Below are 27,282 nucleotides of genomic sequence, written 5' to 3' on the forward strand. Positions count from 1 at the left end.
GTCTCTCTTTACCCATTTAAATTTTGTGACCACAAGTAATTGCAAGCCGGCTGTGGTTTCTGGAAAACCATGCAGGAACCGGTTGAAATCAGGATTCCTCCTAATACATCTTCCCCTGAATGAGGTGTCCCGGCGATTCCTGTGCTAAACCACACGGACTCCAAACAGGGTACAGTGCAATTTCTCAGCAGGTTAAAAAAAATCCCAATTTTGGAGCTGTCCTGCCTGCAAACCGGCGGAACTGCAGCGGAGAGGCCCCAGAGCAGAGAAATAACACTCGGGGCTCAGCCTGCGAGGAAAAACCAGCTTGGGCAAAGCTGGGAAACCTCAGCACCCCTTGGGCTCAGCAGAAGGGGCCCAAAGCTCAGCTTTGCAAAAATCCAGCTGAGATAAGCAGTGATCTGCCAGTAAATCATCTCAGACTGCAAGAACTGCTCCGGAGAAGGCAGCATTCGCTTCACCTATAAATAGGATTTATTTTTCCCCTCTAGCACTTCACGACTGGGGAATAGGTTTGATGCCGATCCGAGAAAAACCGTTGGGGCTTGGGAAGCAGCGCTCTCCTCTCGGGAACCTGCATTTGCGCGATGTGCACTTTTAATTTTTAAAAGTAATTACTAGGCTAGAGCGGGGCGGGGGGGTAGAGAAGAAAGGAAGGGAAAGAAAAAAAAAATTGGAAGATTTCCAATATTTGCATTTAAAAAAAAAAAAAAAGAGAGAGAGAAAGACACACACCCCGGTCTCCTAAAATAGCGATCAGGGAGGGGAGAGCTCGGCGGGATCCTCCCCGCCCGGCGCGGGGTAACAATGGTGCTCGGCGGGGAGCAGCGGGCGCCCTGATTGACAGCCCGAGCCTCCTAAAAAAGGCCGCGGCGAGATGCTTATCGGCGGGTTTATATAGCGGGGAGCGGCGCGGCGGCGGAGCAGCGACCAACGAGCCGGCAGCAGCAGCCGGGGCAGCGCTCGCAGCCGGCGGGGGGCCCATGCTCGGCCGCCCTGGCAAACCCCCGCAGCCCCGGGGCCGGCGGCCGCCCCCCCGCCGCCATGCACGGGCAGCCCCCGGCGCGGCTCGGCCGTGGCGACGCAGGCAGGAGGCGCTACAAGACCTTCATGATCGATGAGATCCTCTCCAAGGAGACCTGCGATTACTTCCAGAAACTTTCTCTGTATTCCGTCTGTCCGGCCCTCCTGGTCCGCCCGAAGCCCCTGCACTCCTGCGCCGGTAAGCGCGCATCCCGCCCGGGGGATGCTCGGGGATGCGCTGGGGATGCTGGGGGATGCTCCGGGGTGCGGAGTCGGCGTGCACCGGCAGCGTTTTAAGCCAGACCTCTCTTGCCTTGCTGGGGCAAGCAAAATCCTGCATGTCCCTCCGCAGGGACAGGCGTTGGGGACCTCAACCCTTTAAACTGGGGAGGTTCTATGATTCTATGTCCTGCACCTCTGCAGTGAAGGAGGCTTCCCCAAACCCAGCCCCTGCCACGGACTGGAGTTTTCACACCCCATGCTCAACAGAAGGGTTTTCATTTGCTCCCCGCATTTCCCAGGGAAAATGTTGCTTATTAAATCTTCACGCTGTGACAATCTCAGCGTGCAGTGGTGGGATTCAGGCTCGATGTTCCTTGGGGTGTTTGCAAATAAATAAGCAGTGCGAATGATAATGTGTTAACAGGAGCACAGGTCCTTTAGGAAGCAGCCTTGATCTCGTGCTTGTTGAAACTACTGGTGTTTTTTTCATTGCCATCTGTGGGAGTACAAAGAATTATCAGAAAATTTGAAAAAGGAGAAAAACCGCTACTGAGACACAGTATTTTCTACCCTAAATCATTTCTTCCTTAGAAAGGAGTTAAGTCTATTTCTAACAGAGATGTGAAAATACTCGGAATGATTTTGCAGGCATAGACAGCACAAATAAATACATACGAATGGATCTCTGTCCTCTACAGACACCACTGATTTAAATGCAACAAAAGGAGCGATTGGGTTTTGACCATGGGCGTTACTAAATTTTACAGATTGGTGTAATGTGAGCTTTTAAAAATCCACATTAAAAGTAAAAATAGCATTCTTATAATGCATTCCAGATTTTTAAAAAAGAGGAAAAAATCCTTCTTTTTTCTGGTGAAGTAGGCAGTTTTCCTGATTTATGTTCTTCCCACAAGGCCACACTTCCAGTGGTGACACCTGATGTCTTGAGAGAATCAGATGATGAAACTGAAACTTAGCAGTATGTTGTCCGAAAAATTCTAGCTATTAAAAAATATTCGTAAAGAACTAATTCCCACTAAAATAATATAAGTAATATAAATTTCAAGGTCAGGAAATTCTATTTTTCCTTTCTCTTTCCTGCGAGTGTTCATTTTGCATTTCTGTTGTGTTTAAAAATTCAAGACCTGCACTTTGACTTAGGTTTGGTGTTTTGGTTTAATGCTTAGCTGAATAGAAATACGAAGGAACTTTCCGGTCTTAGCGGTGCTGTGCTAATATAAAACTTGCTGTTGGGGTATCCGAAGAGTTTGACGACTAAACCCTTGGCCCAAGCATAAGTCTTCCTCCAACCTGAATATGTATTTTGTAAATACTAATAATTAAGGATCCAGAAGTGATTAGGAGGCTAGATCACGATGACCAACTTTTTGAATGAGGTTGCGGGACTGGTGTGATCCTCATTCAACATTTATTTCTTCTGATCGATTTGTGCGTGGCGTTCCTCGCCTTCTTTAATCACTGACCTATTTTTATACAATATCTGATTGTTAATCAAGATATTGCTGACAAAGGGATTTTTTCAGCGCTGATCCCTCCCTACTGTGTAGACAGTGGAATTCTGTGCTTGGCCAAAATAGGCATGAAAGTCCCAAATGTTTTCAGCCTGTTCACATTGGAGCCGAGGGTGTGACTCCTGCCAGGAAGAGGGAAGAGATTTCTGTCTCCTGTACATTAGAAAATGCGACCAAAAGGAATATTAACCTGAATATTTACCAACATCCAGAGGCACGTATGACTAACTTGGCATCAAACCCCGTGGTTCGGATGTCAGCTTTAGGCTAAGGGATCCTTAGAGTTTCCGATGGGAGGGGTGCTCCCCAGCAGCTGGTTCGACTCTCACCACCCCCATGGGAAAAAAAGGAGAGAAATCTTTATTTAAGATGTAGTTCTGAGTCAAGTATAGCAAATGTTGTCATTGCAACATTAATATATGTTCATTAAATAATCATTAATAATCCTCCCATGATTCAGCAGTGGATTCTGAGTGATGCTAGCATGACTCTTGTGGTTACTGTTCAATTAAAGCCTTTTTTTCTCTTTGTGCCTGGGATCTTTAATGCATTTGCCCTCCAGATTGTGTTTCTAGCCCAAGCTCTGGCCTGTCCCTGTGTCAGGGTGGATTGTGAATATCTGCGTCTAGTGGAATAAGCTTTGTGGAGCTGCAGTGCTTGAGAAGTAGAGTACGGAGAGAGATTTGCTTGCAGGATTAAAACCATAAAAGAAACTGCTACGAAAGTCCACGCTTGGAAATTGTAAGCATTCTGAGGTTTATAGGTAGATTGAAGTCCTATTTGTATTAGGTAATAAGATTTTTTTATTATAAGAGGGAGGAAATTCAATCATTGTTAAAGAAATGGACAATCCCACAAAAAAAGTAACTAAATGTGAAAGAATTTGAAAAATACCCAACACAAATCTGCTTAAAAAAATAAAAAATATATAACACAAAAAGAAACAGTGACTAAATAGTGCAGAAATACAGCACTATGCTATTTAACTTGCATTTCCTTTGTTTCTTGAGTTAATCGGGGAGTGAGCACTTAGTCTCTTTGCAGTCTAAAAAAAATGCATCTTAATTAAAATCACAGAAATGAACGTTGCCGGTACAGTCATAGCTGGGACTGGGGAGTGTTTGAAGCAGTAATGAGTAATTAGCTACTTCAGCTGCACTTCTGTTCGGGAGCACGGCTTTTTCTGGAGTCAGGAGTCGAATTTTGTAGGTGTTTTCATGAGGAGCTAAAGAATTAATAGGGAAGTCTGCCGTGCCTTCATCACTTATTTGGAGCTGAGAGATAAAAGATGTTGTACTTGAGCAGATGTGTATTTAACAACATCCATCCTTAAAAGAAAAAAACATTGGGAACCAAGTGGAAAGTATTTTTTCTTTTGGCTATGAACAAACACTAAATATTTAAGCATGTGCAGCTGAATTGGGACAAAACGAAAGTGTTAGGCAGAGGGAGATGGGGGTGGAAGGAGCGTTCAGGACTTTTCCTGCACATGGTGAAGCCGCGGCGTGACGTTTGGGTTGTGAGGAGCATTCGGGTCTGGGGCAAAGCTCATGCCCTTCGCGGAGAGCTTGGGATGAGCCCCAACCAGCACTTTTCTTTGGAAAGAAAAATGCAATTCCCTGTGAAAACGATCCATCGTTAGCTTAAAATTTGGTGTGGGAATGTGTATTGTGGCATTTATTGAGCCAAATAAGCAAGGCTGTACTCATACTGAATCTGTGAGAAAACGCTAGCTCAGGTTCAGAGCCATTATGATTAAAAAAATACATTTAAACAGAAATATTTTCAGATTGTGGTTAATACCGCTTTGATTTATAACTTTTTAGATTACGATGACTTAGCGAAAACATTATTTTGTTTCAGGATATTTATATTTTTATTGGCTTTTCATATTATGTCCTACCTAATCAATTTGTATAAGTAATGATTACAGCGTACACTTTGCTTGGTTGGCTGTAGTGATTTCTGAAGGTTAATTTTGGACTGAGCAGAGGGAATTGTGCCTGGAAGATCATGGGACTGGAAGCGATGCTGAGGCACGTGGAGCACAGGGCTTTGCGTTTGCAGACCGTGTGCAGAATTTTGTCGCATCAGAAGGGAAATCCTAGAAGAAGTCAGAAAAATGGAGGTTTCGGCTTATTGGCAGATAGAGGAAATAGTAATTGCTTGTCCTTTTCAGTTCAGAGTGAAACAAAATGTTTTAGATTTAGGTTGGAAAGTTAAAGGTTTAGAAAGTGGAGCTGATTTTGAATAAAATTTGGAAACATAGCTTCTAAAGGCTGAAACAAAACTTTCTAACACTTTCCTTTTTTATATGAGACATTTGGCAAAACCATTAATTTACTTTCTGCATTGCAAAATCTCCTTTTTTTTTTTCATTTATCTTCTTTGATGCAAGGAAGTTACAACCGAACGTTTTCAGTCAGTTCTATTTAAAAATTGCTCCAGCTGGACTGCAGAAGCCAGAACGCATTAACACGAGAAATAATAGTTCCTTGGAAAGTTTAGGATCTGGTGATGGTCATATTAATATTAATATGACCATCCAGGGAATGTTGGAGATGGATTTCTCCCCCCTGCCGCGTTATCTGTTATTTCTCGTGTTCCTGTCTCTGTGGGAGAATCTACCTGAGAGGCTTCCAGCCCTTGCTGAGTGATGTGAGATTCCCAAAGCTGCATTTTAATGATGTCTTTAAAAATACAGAGAGATTTGGTACTAGGACCTGGCTAACACCGTTAATACTTAATATTTTCCATCTTCCTCTCATGTAGCTTTTCTTTTTGACTGATTCTTGGCGTCTCCTCCCTCACCTCTCTTGAGAACACCAAGTTACCGGTTGCAGAAAGTTTGGATTTCTGGGTGATGCTGGTAGCACATGTACCACGAGGATGCTAAAGGTCACCACCAGTTAGTTATCTGTATAAATCGCTGTGCCACATGGAAAAGCATCTCTTCATTTAAAACAAAACGAAACAAAACACACAAGCCTTAGTTATTTCTTTTTTTTGACTGGTCTGTTCATACCTCTTCACAGCTGGCATTTTTGCAAAGCATGAATATATTTAGTTCAGTAAAAGGAAATGACTTTCAGTAAAAATAAGACATTTTCTAGAATATCCTGGCATATATGATGAGTAGGAAAAGACAGTCTTTCTCCTGTATAAGGCGTTTATGTAACTATGGTTTTGGCGGTGTTTGTTTCCAGAATATTTGAGCTCTCGCTAAATACAAAACCTGAAAGGAGACGGCCCTTAATCAACAGCTCCCACACAAAAATTTCTAATTTGTTTTTTTATTTTTGTGTAAAAAATGTTGTACTCACTTTTTTAATGAAGGAAGGAGAAAAACCGCAGAACTTCCTATGCAACAAAAATTACATTCCCTTTGAAACTGCGATGACAGAAAATTTGCAAATACATATGCTCTTTTTTTTTGTTTTTTTGGTGAGATGCAGAGCAACCACCTTACAATGACCTTAAAATGTGTTTGGATGTGTGCATTCAGGTCTTATCTTGTAAATTCTTTAACATGCCAGTGGTTTTTATCCATGTGGTTAGTTGGCTGCCTTCGACGGGACAACTCATGCAAAGAAGGATTTGGATTGGAAGCTTTTGCGTTTGTCCTGTAACTCAGATAATCTCCCTAGTATTTTATGGATTTTCTTCAGAATAAGAGAGTTTTCAATGTAGTTATTAAGTCATCTTTAAACATCTGGCTCACCATTTGGTTTTGGATATTTCTACTAATGATTATCTTGCAAGTTACAGGATAGTTAATGGCTAGTTTTCCTGATTATGCCAATTCTTTTTTTTTTTTTTTTAAACTGAGATTTCACCTTGCAGAGGTTGGATTTCGTCTGAATTAAATTTAATAGCCATCTTCAGAATTAATGTTGAAGCAAGAACGGGTCCCTGTAGCTTCCAGTGTGCAGGTACCTATTGCCACATCTATTTAATACATTAAACACCAAAACACTGTTGTGTAAGCACAGAAGGGTTGAAGCCTTAATAAAACCATCTCCTCTTCTTTTACAAGACAGAGAAACGTGTGTGATAGGTTTGTGGTTACTTAAATAGAGTATTCTATGACAGATTATCCTGTCATCTTCGAAGCAAAATTAGCAGTGGTGGAACTTTCTTATGGAAAGTATCTCCGTGCGTGCAGCACGTATCACGTACGTATAATTGCATAACATTATACATCTTTAGGAGAGCCTGTTGCTCTGGCTTGTGTTTATTCACGCAGCTCAAACAGGAAAAATATGAAAAAAATCCTCCTGAAATAGAAAGTGAGTAATGTTAATAATCAATCCAATATAATGATGAAAAGTCTGAAGCAAATGGGGATTTTTTTTTTTCCTACCAAACATTTGTGTGAGTATGTGAACACATTTGGCTTCACCCTTCTGTCTGTTTTGTTCAAAACCTCCTCTTGACAGCTTTGCTAACAGTTCATTTTGTTCCTGCAGTGACTAAGTAGTGGAGGAGCTGATACTGGAAGTTTTCTGTACTAGCAGAGGACAGTACTAGGAGTTTGGATCTCTGCTCTTTTGCTTTCCTTTAAGCAGGTTTGGTTTAGGTTGTTGGATAATCGTGAAATTCTCCGCTGAGGGACAGGGAGCCATGCCAGAAGTTAGAAGGGTTGGTTTCACCTTGTCGCAATAAATTACAGAGCAATCATAAATAATGGGAAGGAGTTTGATGAAGTGGGTGAGGAATAATTGATGGATTATTTTAGTTAAAATTACTTAGAGCCCAATCCAACTCCCACTGAAGTCAATTAAATCGTAGCTGGATTGAGGCCAAAGTGAGTCAAATTCAATTATGCCTTAACTGTAAACATTTAAAAGCACATTATTATAAGGTAGTTTAGCACTTAAATTACATTAAAACAAAGCATTTATGAAATCCCAGACTGATAGTATTTTATTTGTACAGCCTTTTCTTGGGGCTGCGGGACAGAGACCCCTATAGCACCTGTATGTTGTGAAGAGATGTCACCACAAGTGACACTGCAGATGTATTTCTGTCCATCAGAGGTGAGCGATCGCATGAGAAGAGGCAGCAAAGATCACCAAAAATATATTGTAGAAATCCTGGTGGCGTTTCATCTAATTGTCAGGATTTAGAGGGTTTACTTGTTTAAGTATCAGCTCATAAACTGCCGAAACCTTGGCGTGAGCTAATTTCCAAACTGCAGTGGATATGGATATTCATCTTTGTCTCAGCTGAACAAAGCACAGCATCCAAAATATTATTTAAAAAGAAATAGCCGATGTGATAAAAAGATGGATTTATAAATAGGTTCAAGTTTAACAACGTATGGTGGCGTTTTCAGAAGGTGGGGGAGATTGTCTTTTAAATTGTGATTCACAAGCCTGCTCTAAGACAATTTCTGTATTTTTTAATAAATCCAGGGTTTTTCGCTCTGTCCTCAGCATTTCTCCTCGCCGTCCCTTTTCCAGCAGGGCAAAGGCATCTCCTGCTGTCGGGAGCAGCTCAAATTTGGCAGGTATAGGGTTTCCCGACTTGCATTTGTGGGGATAGGCTGTCCCGGGCGGCTTTAGCGCCGCATCCGATGTGCTATCCCTAAAGATCCGTCAGGAGCTCGTGTACAACAGGGGTCATTCCTGTCCCCCCAAGCGAACTAAATTTGTCCCCACGGACAGACAGACGATCTCCCCGCAGATGCCAAGCACTGAAAGGGCTTCTGCAGGGCTCCGAGTTGGTCGGGTTTGTTTGCTGGCTTGGTTAAGCAGCTGCGTTTAAAATGAAAGATAAGGCCTGATCCTTGTTTTAACTAAGGATGCGGCGTCGCTTGGGCTCTGGAAAGGTCTTGGTGGTGGATGGAGAAGCTGGAGATTTGCAGAGCAGTGAAAGGACAGAAGTGGGACGGGTGGAAATGAAAAAGATGGATTTGAGTGCGTGCACCATGTTGGGGTGTCTTCCGAGCCCTTTAGCTGGCTAAATGGACTTGGTTTTTAGTCGGGCAAACTCAGTTTGGCAAATTATTTTCTTTTGTGCTGTCAGTTTTCATGGTTGTTTTGCCTTTTTAATATCGTTTTCTGTTTTCCATGTGTTTCTATTAATAGCAGGATCAATTAATAGCTTCCACTGGCACTTTCTAAAGAACTCGTGACTATGAAATAGAAATTTCTGTCCTTCAGAAAAGTGTCCAAGTGATACCTATCCAGCTGTGTTAATCAGAAAAAAAAGGGATAAACCCATGATAGTCATTGATATCGGACTTCCATGGCACAGACTCAGCTTAGGAAAAAATGCCGCCTGTTTGCTTCCCCCTCAGCGAGCAAATGAACGCCATGCAGACAACTTCATGGCTATAGTTGACTACCTGTGGCTTTAATATAATAATAGTTTGAAAAAACTGATTTCTGGGATCAATGCCCTATTCCTCCCTTCTTAGTATTGTCACTATTAGTCATATCACAACTCGTAAAAATGCACTAAAATCAGTTGACAGCTATTTAAAAACGGAGCATCGCTATTATCTGTTCACAGATATTGACTGCTTAGTACAGCCTGGGTGTGATTTGTTTGACTCGTATTAGCTCACCAGTGGTCTTAACTTTGGTATTCCTCTGTCTCTGAGTGTAAAATAAAATTTAAAAAAATAAAAGGTACTTTCCTGTAGTAAATTACGGGATAGAAAATCCTTTTGAACACTGAAGGATCCTGAAAACCCTTTCATTCATCACGCCGCCTTAAAGGCAACTTTGGTTGAAGAAAAACGTTTCCTTTAGAGGGAATATCTTGGGAAAACTCCCAATATTTCTTAGGAAGCGGAGCTGGTGCTGAATTTCTGAGTACCTCTGTAATTATTTTAACGTCTTGCTGACGATTTACCAGGACGTAGCCCACTTTACCCTGAAACCAGTCACCTCTACAAGGTATTCACTGAGTATTTCTTACCTACGAAGAAAGTTGTAATGGAATAGCTGCTGCTTATTGCTGCTTTGTTAATTAACTGAAAAATCCACCCAGAAGAGACTTAAGTGTCCGTTTCCAGTACCTGGCACGTAGCTTTAGCGTGCCTTAAGATGTGGTGGACTCTTGTAATTTGTCTTCTCAAAATGTTTGTTTTCCCCAAAGCAAATTGCAGGTCATCTACCTCCAGTAATTGATAACAACATTGAAAACGTTTGTCCAGTTGATGACAAAGTTAATGTAAGTGTTTGAAAACCTATTGCCTCTGGTTGAACTGGGGCCAGTTTGCACACTGTGAGATAATTCAAGTACATACCTCATCTAGTTTCTCTCCACAAGAATTTTCTTCATTCAGATGTCTCACTTTTTACAACAACTGGGAAATAGTGAGGCTTATGTATTTTAAACTCTAATTTAACCCTTTGCATGCTGCAGAGAAAATTCCATTATTGCTTTTCTCAGTACCTCTTGATTTCCCCCCATCCCCGCTTCTTATTTACTCCTTGAAGCCAACGCAAGTTTTGGTTGTGTAGAAAAAGAAAAGAAATTGCATCAGACTGCAAATATCTGGATGTTTTCTGCTGAGCATTCATTTAGGTGCAGCTCGGGACACGCTGCTGTTGGGAGCAGGGATAACTGAGTGGAGTTTGTGGTTTTGCAGAGCCCGCGGAATAGCCGGGAAATGCAAGAGAAGCCCAAAATAATATGGTCAGTGGGGACCGCATATGTTTAACTGTGCTCTTCATGAGGATTAATTAAATACAAAAAAAAGTCTGTAATTTTTCCCCACCAGAAACGAGTCTATAGGACAGGGGAGGCTTTACCACGAATCACATTAAGATAGATGTTAATACAAGGCTGTGTTTATTACTCTGTAGTGGTTTCAACTCATTCATTAGCAATTTTTATCCATCCTTTGGCCGTTCACTGGACTTTTTTTCATTCTGCCCATGTCCTGCTGGGTTTTCCGATTTGCTCTTTCACTGCCTGCCTTCCATTTCTCTCCTTGAGCTCTTTTTACTGTCTCCCCTCAGTACAAACCGCATCTGATAGCGTTTGAGTTCAAGTCGAACTTTCGAACCCATGACGTCAGGCTGGTTTGGAATTAGGCAAAACCAGTTTGCCCATCCCTCATTGTAAAAGGGTTAATCCTCTAAACTATTGAGAGACAAGGGCAGGGAATTATGAAAGGAGCCCCTGTTTTATAAGCATTTGTACTGCCAGTGCTTGAATACCGTAATAAGTAGGTTGCTTCTGTGATTAATGACTGCGTTTTACATGCTGAGGATGGATGATGTGTCTTGTTGTAGAAGCCATTTATTTTTATTTGGTCTCCTCACCCAAGCAGCACTGAAAATGAGATGTTAATGTCTTGGTGGGAGTAGGTTTTATTCTCAACAGTTTAATGAAAGGTGACCCCCAAAGAGGAGAAAATAATAAAAATGATGCTTTTTTGGGTGCCTCTTTGTAATATGTGCAAAGACAACTCTCATGGATTTTTTGTTTCAATACGGAATTTTTTATTTTTCTGTGGAGATTCTTATTTTGTTCCCGCCAAGCTGGAAAGGACTAGGGATGTGTTGTCAGTCTGAAACTTTATAAATTTGTAAGGAGCAAGCTATTCAAATGCCTTAAACTCAGTCTATTTCTAGACAGTGAAATTGGTTGCAGTATCCAAGCAAATCTTTCTAAAGCTCTCCATAAACAGATACACCTTGGATGTAGCTTCCCAGCAAATCTTCCAGGATGGAGACAGAGACAGTTGTAGCATTGCATTGATCCTTCAAGAGAGAGAAAAAGATTAATAGGAATTTTAAAAAAATGTTAGAATTAAAGTTCTTTTTCATATGTGGTTCACCCAATGTAGATTAAAGGCTCGTTTAGCTCTCAGAATTTAAAACATCCCTCATAACTATTACACCACTGCTGAGCAAAGCAAACCAATTCAGCTTGATGGATTGGTGCTGTTGTTTGCTTTTCATCATATAGCAGTAAATGCCAATAATTGCCTAAATTCTCTGGACAGATTATCTAATAGCATCCCAGGTGGGGTACGGCCTCTATTTCAAAGCTTAATGCAAACACTGGCAATGTAGAGAGTCTGTCATGCGGTCTGCGGGGAGAGCAGATGAGTTTCATCCCAGCGGTGCCACATAAAAGAATCCGGCCATGGCGGTATTTGGGAAATATTAAAAAAAAAATATTCCCTGCAGACTTACTTAGATCAGCATCACGCAAAAATTGGCAGCCACAGCTGATCTTTTGTGGAATATCTTCCTTGGTTTAGAAGAACTTCAAAAAAAAAAGCTGAAAAAAGTTATTTTAATTTGAAAAACCACGCGCTGCATATGTGCCTGTTATTGGAGGAGTTCCCGTGGAAACGTTGCTGGTTGCACAATAACAGGATACATGCATTGCTTCAATATTAACATACATATTAGTGGCACATTAAGGAATTTCATAATCGTGTGACACAAAAGAGAGTTCTCAATGCGGTGCTCATGCAATTTATTGATAGGAAATGTCTTCAGCAAAATGTCTTTCCCCAAAATCTACATCGAAGTGAACAGAACTTTGTTCTTTTGAGCCTTTACGGGGCAGGTGAGAGTAAATGAATTCGGTGGGAATGAGACGATATTCCCGTCAGCCTGGAGCTGTTTCTGCTGCTAGCGGGCATCGTACACCCACACACATGGGGAGAAGAAAGGGCTGCATTGTTTTTTTGCATATTGACTTTTCTGATTGGTATTTAAATGAGATTATCGAGTCGCAGACGTACCTGCGGAACACGGCGATGCTGCATTCCTCAGTGACAGGTGCCGTAGGAGACGCGGAGGTAAATAGATGTGCTGATAAAAGCCAGAGATGGGCGATAACCAAAGCTCTGACTCTGAGCCCTCCAAACCTTGAGGTGCAGGAGGGTCTCCCATCTGGATCCCAACATCAGGGCGTTTCTAGGGGCACATTTCTGGTTCTAGATTGGAGCTGTTGGAAACAGGTGTCCTTTAACATTTCTGTCCATAATACTAGTTCACAACTAAAGTTGACAGGATTTGAGCACTGTAGAAACCGAATTCAATCCCTTATGTTTAATTAGGTCTCATCTCCACCCTAAGTCTAATCTGTATTTGTCAGGAGATGTGAAAACGGCGTCTCCTTGGCTGACTTCCTATCAGAAGAGAAAAAGCCCCCGCACACTGCTGTCTGGCATGATTGAGGGCTCATTCTTTGGACACGGGCACAGCCAGAGCTCACCAACTGGAATTTCTGGCTTATCCATCTACCAGTGCTGCGGTACGGGCAGCCTGGTAGCTGAGGAGACCTTGGCATCGCTTTTCTGACAAGTGAGCCGTTGCACGCCTCCAAAGTGCTTTGCAACCCCAAGACTGACATTTTTCTCATGGAACTACTTATTCTGGGTGCGCCTGTTTTGAGATTGCCCGTCCTCAAGACATTTTTCAGCTTGCTTTTTGACATGAGATGAATTTCAGTAGGAGCGAAACTCGTTTTATGCTTCAGCTGGAAAAAATAAAAAAACAAACCACCACCACCACCATCCACAATGAAATGAATAGAAGCTACGATATGGTCTTTGTCAGCTTATTCAACAAAAAAAATCCAAACAGGTTTGGAAGAAATCTGTCTTCTGAGGTGCTCTAGCTTGTGATAATAAGGTTTCAGCCTCCTGGAATAGGTGATGTGCGTTATGTTTCGCTTTATTCCCTGTCTATGTCTCTCCTCCTTACCCAGCCACAGGAGCTGGGTTAAGATTGCTGATCTAATTGGCAAACACAAAGGACAGACAGGCTGTGAACAAAACCTGCTCGTGTATCATTTGCATCCTTCTAAATTGCATTGTTTGTGCAGCTGTTCAGCCAAATCGTCCGCAGAGTTTATTTTTGTCCATAGAGGAAACAGACATGAGTTTTCTCTCTGTTAGGGCAGATGCAAGATCAAAGAATCATATACGCAGCTCAGAGAGACCAAACTCTCTGCTAACCATGTCCTGATGGGGGCAAGATTATTAATAAAGCATCCCTTGAGATGATAAGCCACAATTTTAGGAAGCAAAGCCTTTGCCAAGATGTGACAGGTCTCTTTCAGGTTAATGCTGGTACTTGCTGAAGTCCCCTTTCATTTCAGCGTGGACGAAAAGAGAGGGGTGTCTGTGTATTCTAAACACTGATCTACTCTTCTGGGAGGAAAAAAGCTTCTTCCAAAAGATCCATCAGGCAAAATTTACACAGTCTGGTGTTGAGAAACAATTGACCTCTCTTTCTTCCCACGTGTCACTCACCAGAGTGTTTTAGAGGCTCGAGGCAGGAAGAGGTTTTGATATTTATGGCAAGTTTTTTTTGCTGGAGCTCACAAGGGTGGGCTTGAGAAACCTGAAGAGTGCTTTTGTGTGCACGGCTACTCAGCTGTCCCAGGCCGGTGTTTGCTTATGGACGTCGTGATAATAATTAACAGAGCAGGAACTAAAGGGCTGATTGATTTATGTGTGCATGGCATTATGTGTTTGAACTTGGACAGAAACTGTGAAGTCCTGAGAGCAGGCAGATTTATTTATCAAACGTGTGAGGATGTAAGAATGGTCATAATGTGTCAGTCCAAAGTCCATACAGACTTGTATCTTGGATGGTGGCCAGAAAGAGATACTTGGGGAGCAGTATAAAGAACAGAGCATGACTTATCCTTCCATTAAGCTGCATCCTCTCAGCTCTGATGAGCTGTTTCTCGATCTAAGTCCAAATCTTGCTCCTTGACTGGTGACACCATCTGGCCAGGGGATTGGATTTGGCCTCCTACGTTTCTCCCAAGATGTCCAGTTATCTGGCTGTCATGAGGGAAGACAGAAACTTGTTGCAACCTAAGCTTAGACACTCCGAGAGCTCTGTTTTCTTGGTGCAGCGTTTCTCCTCCCCCCTCAATAGACAAGACCAGAGGTTGCCTGTAAATCTGTTCTTCCTAGCTATTTGATTCTGTAATCTTTTGGCTACTTTGCTTGCTAAATCTGGGCCCAGCGGGTGATGAGCTCTAGAGTTGAGTCTTGCCCTCGGTGATGGAGGAAACACTTGGCTGAAGTATTTAACGTGACTTGGTTCAAAAGAAAGAGCTTCAAATTGAAGTTGGCTTAACGGAGCCAAAGTGGCCCTCAATACAGATACAGTAGGTGAGCACTGTTGTTGATGGTGATGTGCTTGTGTTTATTTCTCTGGAACTGATGTGCCCTGGTCTTAAATCTCCCTTGGAGTCCATTTGGAACAGTTTCCAGTCGTGGTGGCCTTGAGCCCATATATCCTAACAGGAGATATATTAGGACTGAGCTGCTTGGGTTCAGAGCATCCCTCTCCCGCTGAGTAGGGTTTAAAGGGATCATGGACAAAGCCAGCTTGTTATCATGGATACCACCAACCCTGCCAGAAGAACCCTGGTGCCATCCTTCAGGGATCTGGCATCGCTGGAGAAGACGTGGATGCTCTAGGTGAATTTTTGGGGTGTGTTTATGGCATTCCGTGCTGTCTAACGCAGGATATTCTACATCTGCCCATGGCAGCAGGGGCTGAGACACATTCTCATTCAGGGAGGCTCTCAGGCTCATCATTTGTTCAAGACCAATTACTGTGTGTACAGTGCCTTAAACACGTAAAAAAAGCACAATATAAATATCAAATGTCATTATTAAGTGAGGATTAATTATCTTTCTGGCTAGTTTTTTGTGAAGGCCTCCGGCATGCATGCCTCAGATGCATTCAAACTTATTAATTACTGTTATTATGTAGAAGTTATACTGAAGCATTATGTTGATAAATTGCTAGCGGGGACAGGCTTGAAATGAAAAATCTGGATCTCACAGCTCCAAGCACTGTGGAAATCTCACTTGTGGCTTTGAAACTGGGCTAAATTTAATCTAAGTGCCCCACAGCTTGGCGACCAGCAGCTGAAGCTTGTGTAGTTGCATGATGAGAGATGCTTTTTAGCTGCGATATGTTATAATATTCTATATTATTATAATATAAAAGACATTTACAGACATCAGGGGTTTTGTTTGCAACTGACTTAGCTGCAAACCTTCCCCATCAAAAAATGTGATTGAACATAAAAGAGACTGTTCTCTGATGTGCCTAGGGAAGGTAAAATAGGACTCCTGGTTGAGCCCTAATTTTCCCCCACCTAAGAAACTGTTGTGAAAAATTACCATTTGATAAGGTGCCACCTTTCCCCCGCTTACACTTGGCTCATCACAGAAGGTACAGACGAATTGGCCTCCAGACAGAATGCCCTAAAAAGGATCATTTTAGCTGCAGTAAAATTAGTTGCACTAATTTTCGTTTCTTTTCTGTTTTCCTTCTGTGGATACATGCAGGTGAAATCTTGGCTCTGCTGAAGCTGATGGGCATTTTGCCACGGGCATCAGTTGGGTCTGGATTCTTCCACAAGGAAAAGAAACCATTTACTACCAAGCAGACTTTTTGCTGTGTAGCTGAGTTGCATTTATTTTTTGCAAGACTCATGGTCCTTGTCAGGCTAATAAGGTTCATTGAATTGCAGTGGAAATAGAACATGGTGTGAACTGTATCTCGAACATTGGGGAGACTTTAGTCCAAGGTACCTTGTTGATTGTTATGTTGGAGTACCACCAGTGTCTCTTCATGCTCCAGCTCTGCAGTTAGATTTCAGGGTTGATTTTCAGGGTTGACTGCTCTGCTTTCCTGTAGCCTCTGTGATACTCAAGATTCCCATGGAAATTTTGGCTCCGTGCATTTGGGCTGAGTCCTGGGGCTATTTTGGGAAGTTTTCGAAGTGTCCCAGAAGTGCCCTTCACCTCTGCTTGTGTGCAGACACTTTGGCTCTTGCTTAGGTACAAATGGTTTCCACATGTAACCAAACGAAAAGAGAGCTAGTAGAAAAAATAAACAACAAAAACAAAGGCAAATTCTCCCCTCCCAAAACAGCGCTGTCTGTTAAGTGAGCGAGTTCTTAGGTGCTGAGATGGTAGAGAAGAGGAATAGCAATAAAGAGCATTCTCAAGCATTCTCACTTCCAGAATTTCTATTTAATATGTAATAGCCACAGGTAAGTCTCATTATAAAGTTGAAATACGGCACTTTTAAAGGGTCTGAGGGTCACATGCAGGCTTTCCAGCTATTTCAATATCCAAGGAGGGGTAAGCTCCGTAAGGTTGTCTTGCAGTAGGACTGGAAAGAACGAGAAGAGAATCAATGTCTGAACAGGTTGATGCAAAGGATTCCTGACAAATTACCTGTCACCGCCTCTCTGACCAAACTTTGTATTGACAGGGATGCTAAAAAACACGTAAGTCCATGCGTAGGTACCACCTCTGGCCTTGAGGCTCGGTTGCCTTGTGCAGGGGACGGCTTCAGGAAGATTTTGTGGCTGTGCCTGGACTTGCAGCCCCTTAGGAGAGGACACAAGAGGGGTAGGTAGCTCTGAAAGACCATCTGGATCAACATGTTGCAAGGGCCGTGCCGTGCAAACACGCCGACTCGTGCCTCGGAAACTGTCGAGCTGTCAACACAGCGTTCACAACCTCATTAGCCCACCTCTCGTCAGGCCATAATTAGCTCAGGTGCAATCATACCCTGGCGTGGCAGCGCTGCTTCCCATTCTGGAGATAGCGGAGGGATCTGTGCGCAGCACCGTGCTGCATGGTGTAAACATCACCCCGGTCATTTTTTAGCAGGGATCTGGTTATTTCCCTTCAACCCTCTCCTAAGCGCATGAATTTTCCTGGTATATCCACAGCCTGTTGCTGTTCTCTTTATTTTTCCTTTACATCCTTATCAGTTGGAGCACAGCACTGTTCTTGGGAAAAACCTGATGCAAGCTGCCTTCTAATAGTTAATAATAATAAAGTGGAGCTTAAGGAAAACATTAAGAGTAGATGAGTGCAGTATTTTACTTACACAGTGGTTAAAGTTTTCTGTGCGTTATCGGATAATATAATGCAGTTGTGGGAATGGCCTGGCTGGAAACTCTCAGCTTTTGGGGATCTGTGGTGGGAAAAGTCGACGTAACGCCCTCCCCGCTAAACAAACTGGTATGGTTCAACTTATTCTCAATGTTTTCATGCTTCTTTTGCCTTTGCTTCACTCAGGGCTTGCTTCTTCCTTTCAGTAGGCTGCCTGATCCTTCGGCAAAACGAAGCTCTTTCCTAAATGAACTCAACTCCTCCTTGGTTCCCTTTTGTTTTGACACTCAGGAGACAGCAGATTTATAGACCTTCCTGAGTCGTAAGTTCATTTTCTTTTATTATTTACCTTTCACTGCAGCCCATTCGGAGTGAGATTTCATTCTGCCTCCGAGCAGGGCTGACCTGCCAAGAGGAGCTGATCCATAAATCTTTCCTTCCTTTTTCTTTCTTTCCAAAACAGAATTAGCTGAATTTGCCCAGGAGGAAAACTGTTCTGCCATTGCCGGCAGTCAAACAGTGCAATTAATTAGTGCTTTCCCTTTTCTCTTCCCTCTAGTCTGTGCCTACTGGGGTTGAAAGTAAGCCAGGGAGGAGGGGGAGGGCGGAAAAGAAGGGGAAAAAATTGTTTTTTAATTAAAAGTTTTGCAAGGTGACCTGGTGTAGCGGTGGTGTACCTTCTGTGTCCTATCTGCTCATCATAAGAAGGCTACAAGGGAGTAAAAATCCAGCACGATGCAGGTTTACGCCTGAGATATCGGCTTGTTTTGGCTAGAAAAAACTGACATTCCTCATTGAAACCTTTGGAGAAAATGGGATGAATTTTCTGTCCTCCTTGGTGTTGCTGCTGAAAAGCGAAACAAGTGAGGAAAAAAATGGTCTTTGGATGTGTTAGATCATGATACATTTCTAGGGCAAATATTTTACATGTAATTAGGGAACGAGAGTCCAGGGTTCTTCTAGACTTGCCTGGCTTGAGTAATTCAATTAATTTCAAGGTGGTGTGGTCAGCGCATTGTGCAAGGCGCAGCTCTATTATTCAGTGTACAACGCCTGCCAACATGGCCTGATTTAAATAGCAAAGCAAAATGTTTTCAGGTCCTTAGAAAACACTCTGCAGATCCAATCAATGTCCTTTTTATTTTTAGCTCTTGGTTAGTTTTAGCAACCGAGCGGCCAGATGTTCACTTGATGGAGATGGACAGGAGTAAGAGCTTTGTTGCTGCTTGAAATTAAGACTATTCGAATGCTTAAAAAATAACTACAGGAAAACTTCTGTTGCTTAAGCACAGTTGTGCATGGTGTGAAATATGGATTATGCTAATACTTCCCAAGTAGTTGAGAAATATTCAGCAACAAAGTGAGCCTGAGACAACCCTAGACTTTGGGGTGATTGAGACTATTCTAATAGATAAAACTGGGACTTTCTTGTATAAAATCACTGTCCCTATGAAGATCATTGAACCTCCTGAGTCCTAAACCGCGGGTGGCTTCACCATTTGGCTGTGCCACCTCCTGATTGTTTTAGATAGAGACAATAAAAGACTCGAGGTGTGTTGCTCGGGTAGCAAATTAATTCCTCATTTTTTGGCTGATGCGGGCTGCTTTTTGGCTTTCAAGTGCAAAGGGCCAGTGGGTCAGGATTGGAAAAGATGCTCAGACAACAATGCAGGAAAGTTCAGCTGCAACTGTTCTGGAAGGCGGGTAGGGAGAGGAAGATCATTTCATTTCCATTCCTTCCCATTTTGGGAGACAGAGCATGTCACAACAGTGCTAAGCAGACAAGAGCAGCTTGCCAGCGTTTAATTTGTTGAAAATTAAGAAATTATTCCATTCTTACAATACCATGTCAGTCTAGAAAATACCTTTGAACTCTGGGGGATGTGAAATTTAGATCTAGCCTCAGATTTCATAGTGTTTGGAAGCCAAAGCTTTATCAGGGTAAGAAGCGTACAGATGATTTAAGGGGAATCATGTTCATAATGTACCTAGACACAATGGACTGGCTCGACTTCAGCTGCCTTTGAACTTTGGGATAACTAAATCCAAACCAGAACACCGAACTTAGACGTTTTTATTTGTGATCTAGAAGCTAGCTAGCTCGATGTAGAGAATTTCTCATTTACCAACAAGGAGAGTCGACTGCTAAATCATTGCTAAATCACCCCGGAAAATATCTGCAGCCTTGAACCCCTCATCTTTCTCTAAATACTGTCCTTACTCTATGCCCCAACCATCCCGTGTCCTCATCGGGCTGAGGGCAGAAAGCTGAGAAGTCTTTTACGCGGCTGGGCTGAGCATCAGCAGATGCTTTCATTATTTACGGTGGTTTCTAAAAGCGCTGTCGCAACTGTTTGGTGTCAAACCATAAGCAAAGGCTCCTCTTATGAGCACAAATGATAAACAAATATAAGACCCTTGATGTCAACAGCCTCACAAATCTGTTCACCACCTGGAGCTTCAAGCAACTCAGGAGTTGCAAACCACGACTTGCACATAAGCGGAGCAGCCGTTTCAGAAACGCCGTAAGTAAATAAGTGTCCTGACGTGGGCACCAAAAATAAGCGTGTGCTGAGCTTTTTTGAGCATTTGGTCAGGTCACAGCTGCTGGCTGCTGAACATTTGGGAAAATAATATTCCCTCATTCAGGTGCTCAGCACTTGAAAACGTGGACCTGAACAACTCCAGCGTCGTCTGCTTCTCTAACAACCAACCTCTGTTTTACCCTGCAAAAACAGCCAAGTTCTCGCTGCTGATCCTGGAGGAAGAAAAGCAGGTTTTTTATTCCCGCTCCTAGGTGATTATTAGAAAAATAGCCTGAAGAGACTTTCCTCTGTTTGATGGAGGCATATCTTAAGCTCTGGGACCATGCTGCTACCATGCCATAAGGGAAAGCAAATATCCCTGGTTGCTCTGATATCAGATACCTTTTGCTGACCTCCCTTGAAGAGATTTCCTTGTAAAAATGCTTTTGTCCAGAGGTTTCAGTCACTTGGAGCCTTGCAGGGGTTTCGGAGCTCTGGTGATTTATTACTGCTTAGTAATCTTGTGGTTTATGGACATATACAGGGGTACAAGGGTAAAAGTATCAATTAACCACTGATCTGGTGCTGATTCTTTCTGGTAAATTTGGCTGACACAGATTACTTGGTGATGCTGTACCTCAGAAAAAGATCCACAGACAGAAAAGGTAGATAATGCTTTACACAAGCTAAAGGTTTGCTTGGCAATTCTTATCTCATCTTTCAAGTACCTACTTGGTGGTTTAAGTGGAATAATTTAAATTTAGTAGAAATACTTTGATTTTTAGTGTTGCAGAGACATGGAAGGAGGGGAAGGAATATGGGTCATCAGCAGGCCAGGCTGGCAACTCCTTTCTTCCACCGCGATGAGTTACTCACCCAAATAGACTCACTGGGGTCTAGAGATCATAATTTTCATTAGCGGTGACTCACATTAAGAGTTTCACAATGAGGCCTGCTGGTGTAATGCGTTCCTTTCCACAAGACTGTTTATCTCAAGATCTCAGAGTATTTTATGTACTTTAGACTTTAATCCATGTTTTACCACCAGTGAAGCAAGTAAGAAGGATTGTTGCCATTTTGCAAATGAGGTAAACTGAGGCACGGAGCAAGAAAATGACTTGCCGCAGACTGTGCGGGGTGAGACGAATGAACCATACTGCCTCTGAACTGGTCTTCACCCACCTCTGCTTCCTTCCCTGCCAGGGTCCCCTTCTCTGAGGGCGTATCCTCTCATCTCCGTCATCACCCGGCAGCCTTCCGTGGTCCCTCAGCTCGTCCCTGCTGCCACCAGCTCCCGAGTGCTGCCCGCCCAGCCCTCCCCGGGGACCGCCAGCTCCGAGCCCCCCGCCGGCGAGACCCACGGCAGCAGCGAGTCGGAGGCAGAGCAGCCCGCGCCGCGGTTAAAAAAGCCCCGCCGGAGTCGGACCATCTTCACGGAGCTCCAGCTGATGGGCTTGGAGAAGAAGTTCCAGAAGCAGAAGTATCTCTCTACCCCTGACAGGTAGGTCGGTCTCTTACTACTTGGTACCAAAGTGGACAAATCAAAATAAGGAAGGTTTTCTCTCTTTTAAAGGCTTTGAATCCTACTCTGCAAATTTTAAAAGACCTGTGCAATCCCTATTAAGACAGTAAACTTAGAGAGGATTTGAAAGGTGCATCAGACCTTGAACTCTTCAGTAAGTTAACTCCCAGTATTTAAATTGATTTTGGAGATCGGCCCGTCACCAAAACCAAGGATCGCAGCTACACCGAATTTCATGGGCACGGCCAGACTGTCTCACACAGTTTCCGAGTTTTAATGCTCCCGTACTGACTCCTCGCAGCTTCGCGTAACCAGATGGTTGACACCATTGCTGAAGCACTCGAGGCTGTTAATTAATTTTATGGTGTGACTGTTCCTTGGCTTTGTACGTGTTTGAGGCTGATGATGAGCAATTCCTGCCCGTGTACCACTTCCCCTCTGTTTGTTTCCTCGGGTTTCTAAGCAATACCAGTTACGCTAATGTGTGTGGCAAGAGATGGTAACTGCTTGCAGGTAAGCAAAGTGTGATAAGACTCTCACCTTAGTGCATGTGTTAATCAAGCAGCGTTTCTCCCTGTCATCTCATGGCTGGAAACGTGATGGTGAAGCAGTGAGTGATAGTGTCTTCAAGTCAATGGGATATCTTGCAGACAAACCAAACTCCTGGTCTAGAGTGAATCCAAAGTGAGGGAAAATCATGAATCCATGAACGTGTGTTTGAGCAGAGAGCTTGGGATGTGACTTGGAGTTTGAACTGTCCCACTGGCAGGACTTGGTGGCTCCATGGGGCGCTTGCCCGGCGTCACTGAGGATTTCCAGCTCCATCCCTTGTGCAACTGCGTTACAACACTGTCAGCTGCCCGGCACTGTCATCTGTGGGGAAGGATAAAGAGTTCCTGGGTTATAATATCGAAATAATGAGCGGTTTCAGAGGAGTTCAACACGTTGGGGATTTGTGGAGGATGAATCAGGATTATGGGCTGTCTGCCACATATACCCTTAAGCTAAACACGCAAATAATAAATTCATTTATAAGCCTAAATTGCCTATAATAGCAGAATACATAAGAAATGAATAGATTTAGATGTACTACGACTCCATGGGAAATGAGAAAGTATTACTATCCCTATTATGTAGGTCGTGAAGAAGAAATACAATACAAAGAGCAGCACTTTGAAAGGCAGACTGATGCTGGGTGTCCTGATTCTTAACATGTTCGCTTCTGACTGCTCTTCTCCGTGAGTTTATTTCCATGTCGGTCTTGTCTCCCAGGCTCGACTTGGCCCAGTCGCTGGGGCTGACGCAGCTCCAGGTGAAGACGTGGTACCAGAACCGTAGGATGAAGTGGAAGAAAATGGTACGTGGTTCGTTACTGCTTCACCACGATCCTTAAAACCTGATTTCAAGAGAACAGATTTGGAAGCTGAGCGCGGTGTCAGTGATCTGTGTCTATTCATACCAAATTTTCTTTTATTCTTGATCACTTTTCTTAGAAACATACTGTTTTAAAAAAAGTTTATACTGTAACATATGTGGTGGGCTAGAGGGACCATAGGCAGTAGGAAGAATACGCAGCAAAGGGATGCAAAAAAATAAGAATAGAACAGAGGGAAGAACCAAAATATCTCCCTCTGCATTTTTGGCATTTCTGTGATCTTAATGCTTGTGGGATTGGTTCTGTGCATGGACAAAAAAGATTGTATTGCTCCATGGAAACCACTGCAGTTTCGAGAGCTAATATCATTAATTCTTGCTTTTCATAGCTTCCTTTCACCTCTTTCAGTTATTCTCAGCTTCATGGCCCTTTTCCAGTTAAAATGCTTTTAGGAAGGACAACTGTCCGATAAATCCGGGTGGGAACCACGATGCTGTGACATTCTCCAGTGGAGATGTTTATGTATTCTGATCTGGGAGAGGAGATGCAGTTCTAGACTGTATCTTTGAACGTATGCGACAGCTGCAGAAGTTACTGCCACTTAAAACAGATTTGGGACTAGCTTGGACACGGATCTTTGGTTGGACATGTCTTGTTGCTGCAGTGATGTTGCGAAGGGAGAGGGAATTAAACACAGGAACAGACTTATCTTGCGGACTCCCAGCTTTTACACAGATGAGAGGAGTCTCGTGTATTTTAATGCAGGTGTTACAGTAATAATAATACTAAAGGCTATTTCAGAAGCCAAAGAAGCTGAAGGAAAGGCAGTCAGAGGAAATTCTGGCTAAGGGTTATGACTGTTCTTACTTGGGCTTTGCATAAAGCAAACAGTAAAGGAACTGAATTCTGCAGAAAATCTCTGTAGTGTTCAGGACTGTGTGCCTATGTTGGTGTAGGAACTTAGAGACTTCTAGATTTCTGTGTGTCCTTGCTTTTTTAATGTTTGCGTATCATTTTAATTATATGAAATAATGGGTGAGCTTATCCATGAACCCTGGGCATCACTGTGAGGCTGGAATGGTGACCGAGTCATGAATTAACTTTGAGGTCAAAGCCGAGTTTCATCCTTCTCTAAAGGATTTCTCACGGCAGCAGAGCTCAGGTCGATCCTGACGGTTCATCTCTTTGCTCCAGGTTCTGAAGGGTGGACAGGAGGCTCCAACGAAGCCCAAAGGCCGTCCAAAGAAAAACTCCATCCCCACCTCGGAGGAGATCGAAGCAGAAGAAAAAATGAACAGCCAGGCGCAAAGTCAGGAGCTGGAGGGATGTCAGGGCCCCGAGGAACCTAAAGTGACACGGGAGAAGCCAGAAGTCTCTTCAGAGACAGAGAAGTCTCCAGAACATATACCAGAGCCCTCCTCAGAGGAGACTACACTGTTAAGTTAAAAGGGAAAGAAAGGAGGGAAAAAGAAAAGAAAAAAAAAAAATACATAAAAGAGAAAAACCAAAACCAAATATATATATGTATATATATATATTTAAATATGTATGTAATTGTGTGTGTGTACATATATATATAAATATATATATATATGTAGACCTTGTGTATAAGTCTAAAGATCGGTCACTTTGTGCCTTTGGGAATCGGCCATCGTGGCCCGCGGTGGAACAAAGACATCCCGTGTGCGCGGTGCCGCCCCGTCCCTGCGCGTCAGACGTCTGTCCGTCTGTCCGGAGAAAACCACCTCGAGAAACCTCCCGGGCTCTTGGATCGGGGACAGCTGAGAAATGGGGAGCTGTGACAGCACCATTTCATCCTGTAACCAGCACTTATTTCGGTTAGGAACGGGCCCATCTTACAGAATTTTAAAAGTTCAGACCCATAGGTTTGGCCCAGTGTAAAGAGCAAAGCTGGCGAAGCGAGATTCCTACCCGGGTCAGCGTTCGGATTTCATCTCTCTTGGTTGGTTGGGTGCCGTGTCTGTGGATTTGCAGTGCCATCCAGGGTCAGACTTTGCCTGAGATGAGGGTTTGGATTTGAGTCTGCTCCAAAAGCTTTGGGATGCTTGGATCTGGGAGTTTTTGCTTTGGGCCCACTTCTAATTTTTGTAGTTTGTTTTGTTTTGTTTTGTTTTTAAAGAACATTTAAATGTTTTCAGGGGGTTGGGAGGATGATGGATTTAAGAAGTTGCTGCAGAAAGTTCACGTTTGTTTAAGATGTGTGCCAAGAATAGATGTGCATCACGTTTCATAAAGTCTTGTCAAGGGTGCATTTTGCCCAAAGGCTGCAAGAGATGTATTAAGATAACCTTTATTTTTTAATTAAAAATTAACTGTATAAATGAAACGGTTGTTGTTGTTTCTCTTTCAGAATGCTAGACAGAGACTTTTCTGGGCTAGGTTTTTCTATTCTCACAAACTCTGGAGAAAATGGGAGTCATCCGAGTTTCCGTAACACAGCAAGCACTGTGCAAACCTCCTTGTAGCACCTTGCGCAGGTAGGTGAGGGGTGTTCTTAATGCCACCTTGTCACTGGGTGCAGATCAACCCATCACAATAAGAGCACTGGTGTTCTAGATCTTTTCTGTCACCTCCCCTCCTGTAGTTAAGTCTGGACACCCAACAAATAGGCCTTTGTGACCCTGTGAAGGTGATTTAATATCCTTTTTTTTGGGGTGGTGGTAATGATTCACACACATAGACCTGAAGTGACTTATCCAAGGAGTGTCGAGTGGGGAGAAAGGATTTCTTTTTTTCCCTGGTTTCTTGCTCAATGGCGTTTGGAAGGCGTTAATTCCACCTCTGCGTTAGCTCCGCAGTGGCACACACAGCGGGTAAGATTTACACGGTGAAACTCCAGCGAAGTTGCTCCACTCACCGCGTGTTACCGAGTGCTTAATACCCAGTAATCAACTACTACGGGTTTGCACCTAAACCTACAAAATATTTCACCAAAATTGGGCAATGCTCGTTTGCAAAACACTTCACAAATCCCAAGCATTTGATGCCGTCTAGCTTTTTATGGCACAGAGAGGTGGAAACGGGATTAAAGATTTCCCTGTTGCCTGTTGTGTTGAAAACATGGGCTGTTAGCTACAAAATCCTTCCTCTGCCATTAAAATACATCAAAATTTGGTTTTGAAACGTTGTTCTTTCCTGCAGAGCCCTGACACACTCGTGACTGGCACAGCAAGAGCCCAGGGTGGCAGGACAGGATTTTGGCGCTTGTCTGGAGCTGATAGAGTTTGGTTTTGCACATTCTTTATCTGTGGATGTCTTTTTTTCCCCCTTTTCTTTCCAGATCTGTGCTTTAGTTCAACTGTATCTATTGGACTTGAAATGGCATTTAATTTAAAAAAAGCCCTATGGCCTGTTTATACAGGAATTAGATTAGATGCTCTATGAAATCTATAATTGTCCTCTATTGTTCTTGGATAGTAGCATCAGCGCTGTTATCTCAAAATAAAATGTTTCCACAAGTCTTAAATGCGGTAGTACTCAGTGAGGGTGAAGAGAGTAATTTACTGGAAATAATTTGTCTCATGAGTTGCAGCATCAGATTGCAAAAAAAAAAAAGACGGCAAGAGTCTCTATAGGGTTTATTTGGAAGCCTGAATAGGTCCTTAAATCAAATTTTGTCTGCAGTTCATTCCAGAAACACAAAAAGCTGATTGTCAGGGAAGGCATCGAAGATACCTTAACAGAGTTCGAAGTGAAAACATCTTCTAGTGAATTAAAAAAAAAAAAAGTATTTTAAACATAGCACTTGGAAATTTCAGTGTATAGCCTTTCAACCAAAATGTGTTCCAGAAAATGGAAAATGCAGGTGGGTTTTGTGGGGTTTTTTTTGCTTTTGACACGTGGTGGATTTGTCTAATTTGAGGAATTTTGATAGATTTACATGGAAGGGGGAAAAGTAGAAACAGGAGAAAAAATTGCTTTCTTGCCCCAAAATAAGAAAGAAGTGGTGTGTGGTGTTTCTGTGCTATCCAATGAAATGGATAAATATGAGAATACACAATTTAAAAAAAATTTAAAGATGGCTTTCTAAATCACAAGCATAGTTGATCATTTTCCAGCGAAGAGTACAGTAGGTTTTACAAAACGACGTTTCCCACTTCCCAGATGAAAATAATTGTTTCTGACTCAACCCCACTTTACAGCGGGAACTGTTTCAGTGATTTTTTTTTTTTTGTTAATCCCAT

The 27,282-nt window shown here is 42.8% G+C and overlaps 1 protein-coding gene across 1 annotated transcript; it reads left to right on the top strand.

Annotated features, from left to right (window-relative positions):
* The first annotated feature begins 807 nt into the window (after positions 1-807).
* On the top strand, positions 808-25,424 carry BARX2 (BARX homeobox 2). The gene is made up of 4 exons (XM_065652005.1): positions 808-1,222; positions 21,384-21,681; positions 22,975-23,059; positions 24,272-25,424. The coding sequence occupies exons 1-4, from the start codon at positions 1,045-1,047 to the stop codon at positions 24,521-24,523; spliced, it is 813 nt and encodes a 270-aa protein (XP_065508077.1). The 5' UTR covers positions 808-1,044; the 3' UTR covers positions 24,524-25,424.
* The last annotated feature ends 1,858 nt before the right edge of the window (positions 25,425-27,282 follow it).

Source organism: Caloenas nicobarica, chromosome 26, assembly GCF_036013445.1.
Source record: "Caloenas nicobarica isolate bCalNic1 chromosome 26, bCalNic1.hap1, whole genome shotgun sequence".
Lineage (NCBI taxonomy): Eukaryota > Metazoa > Chordata > Aves > Columbiformes > Columbidae > Caloenas > Caloenas nicobarica.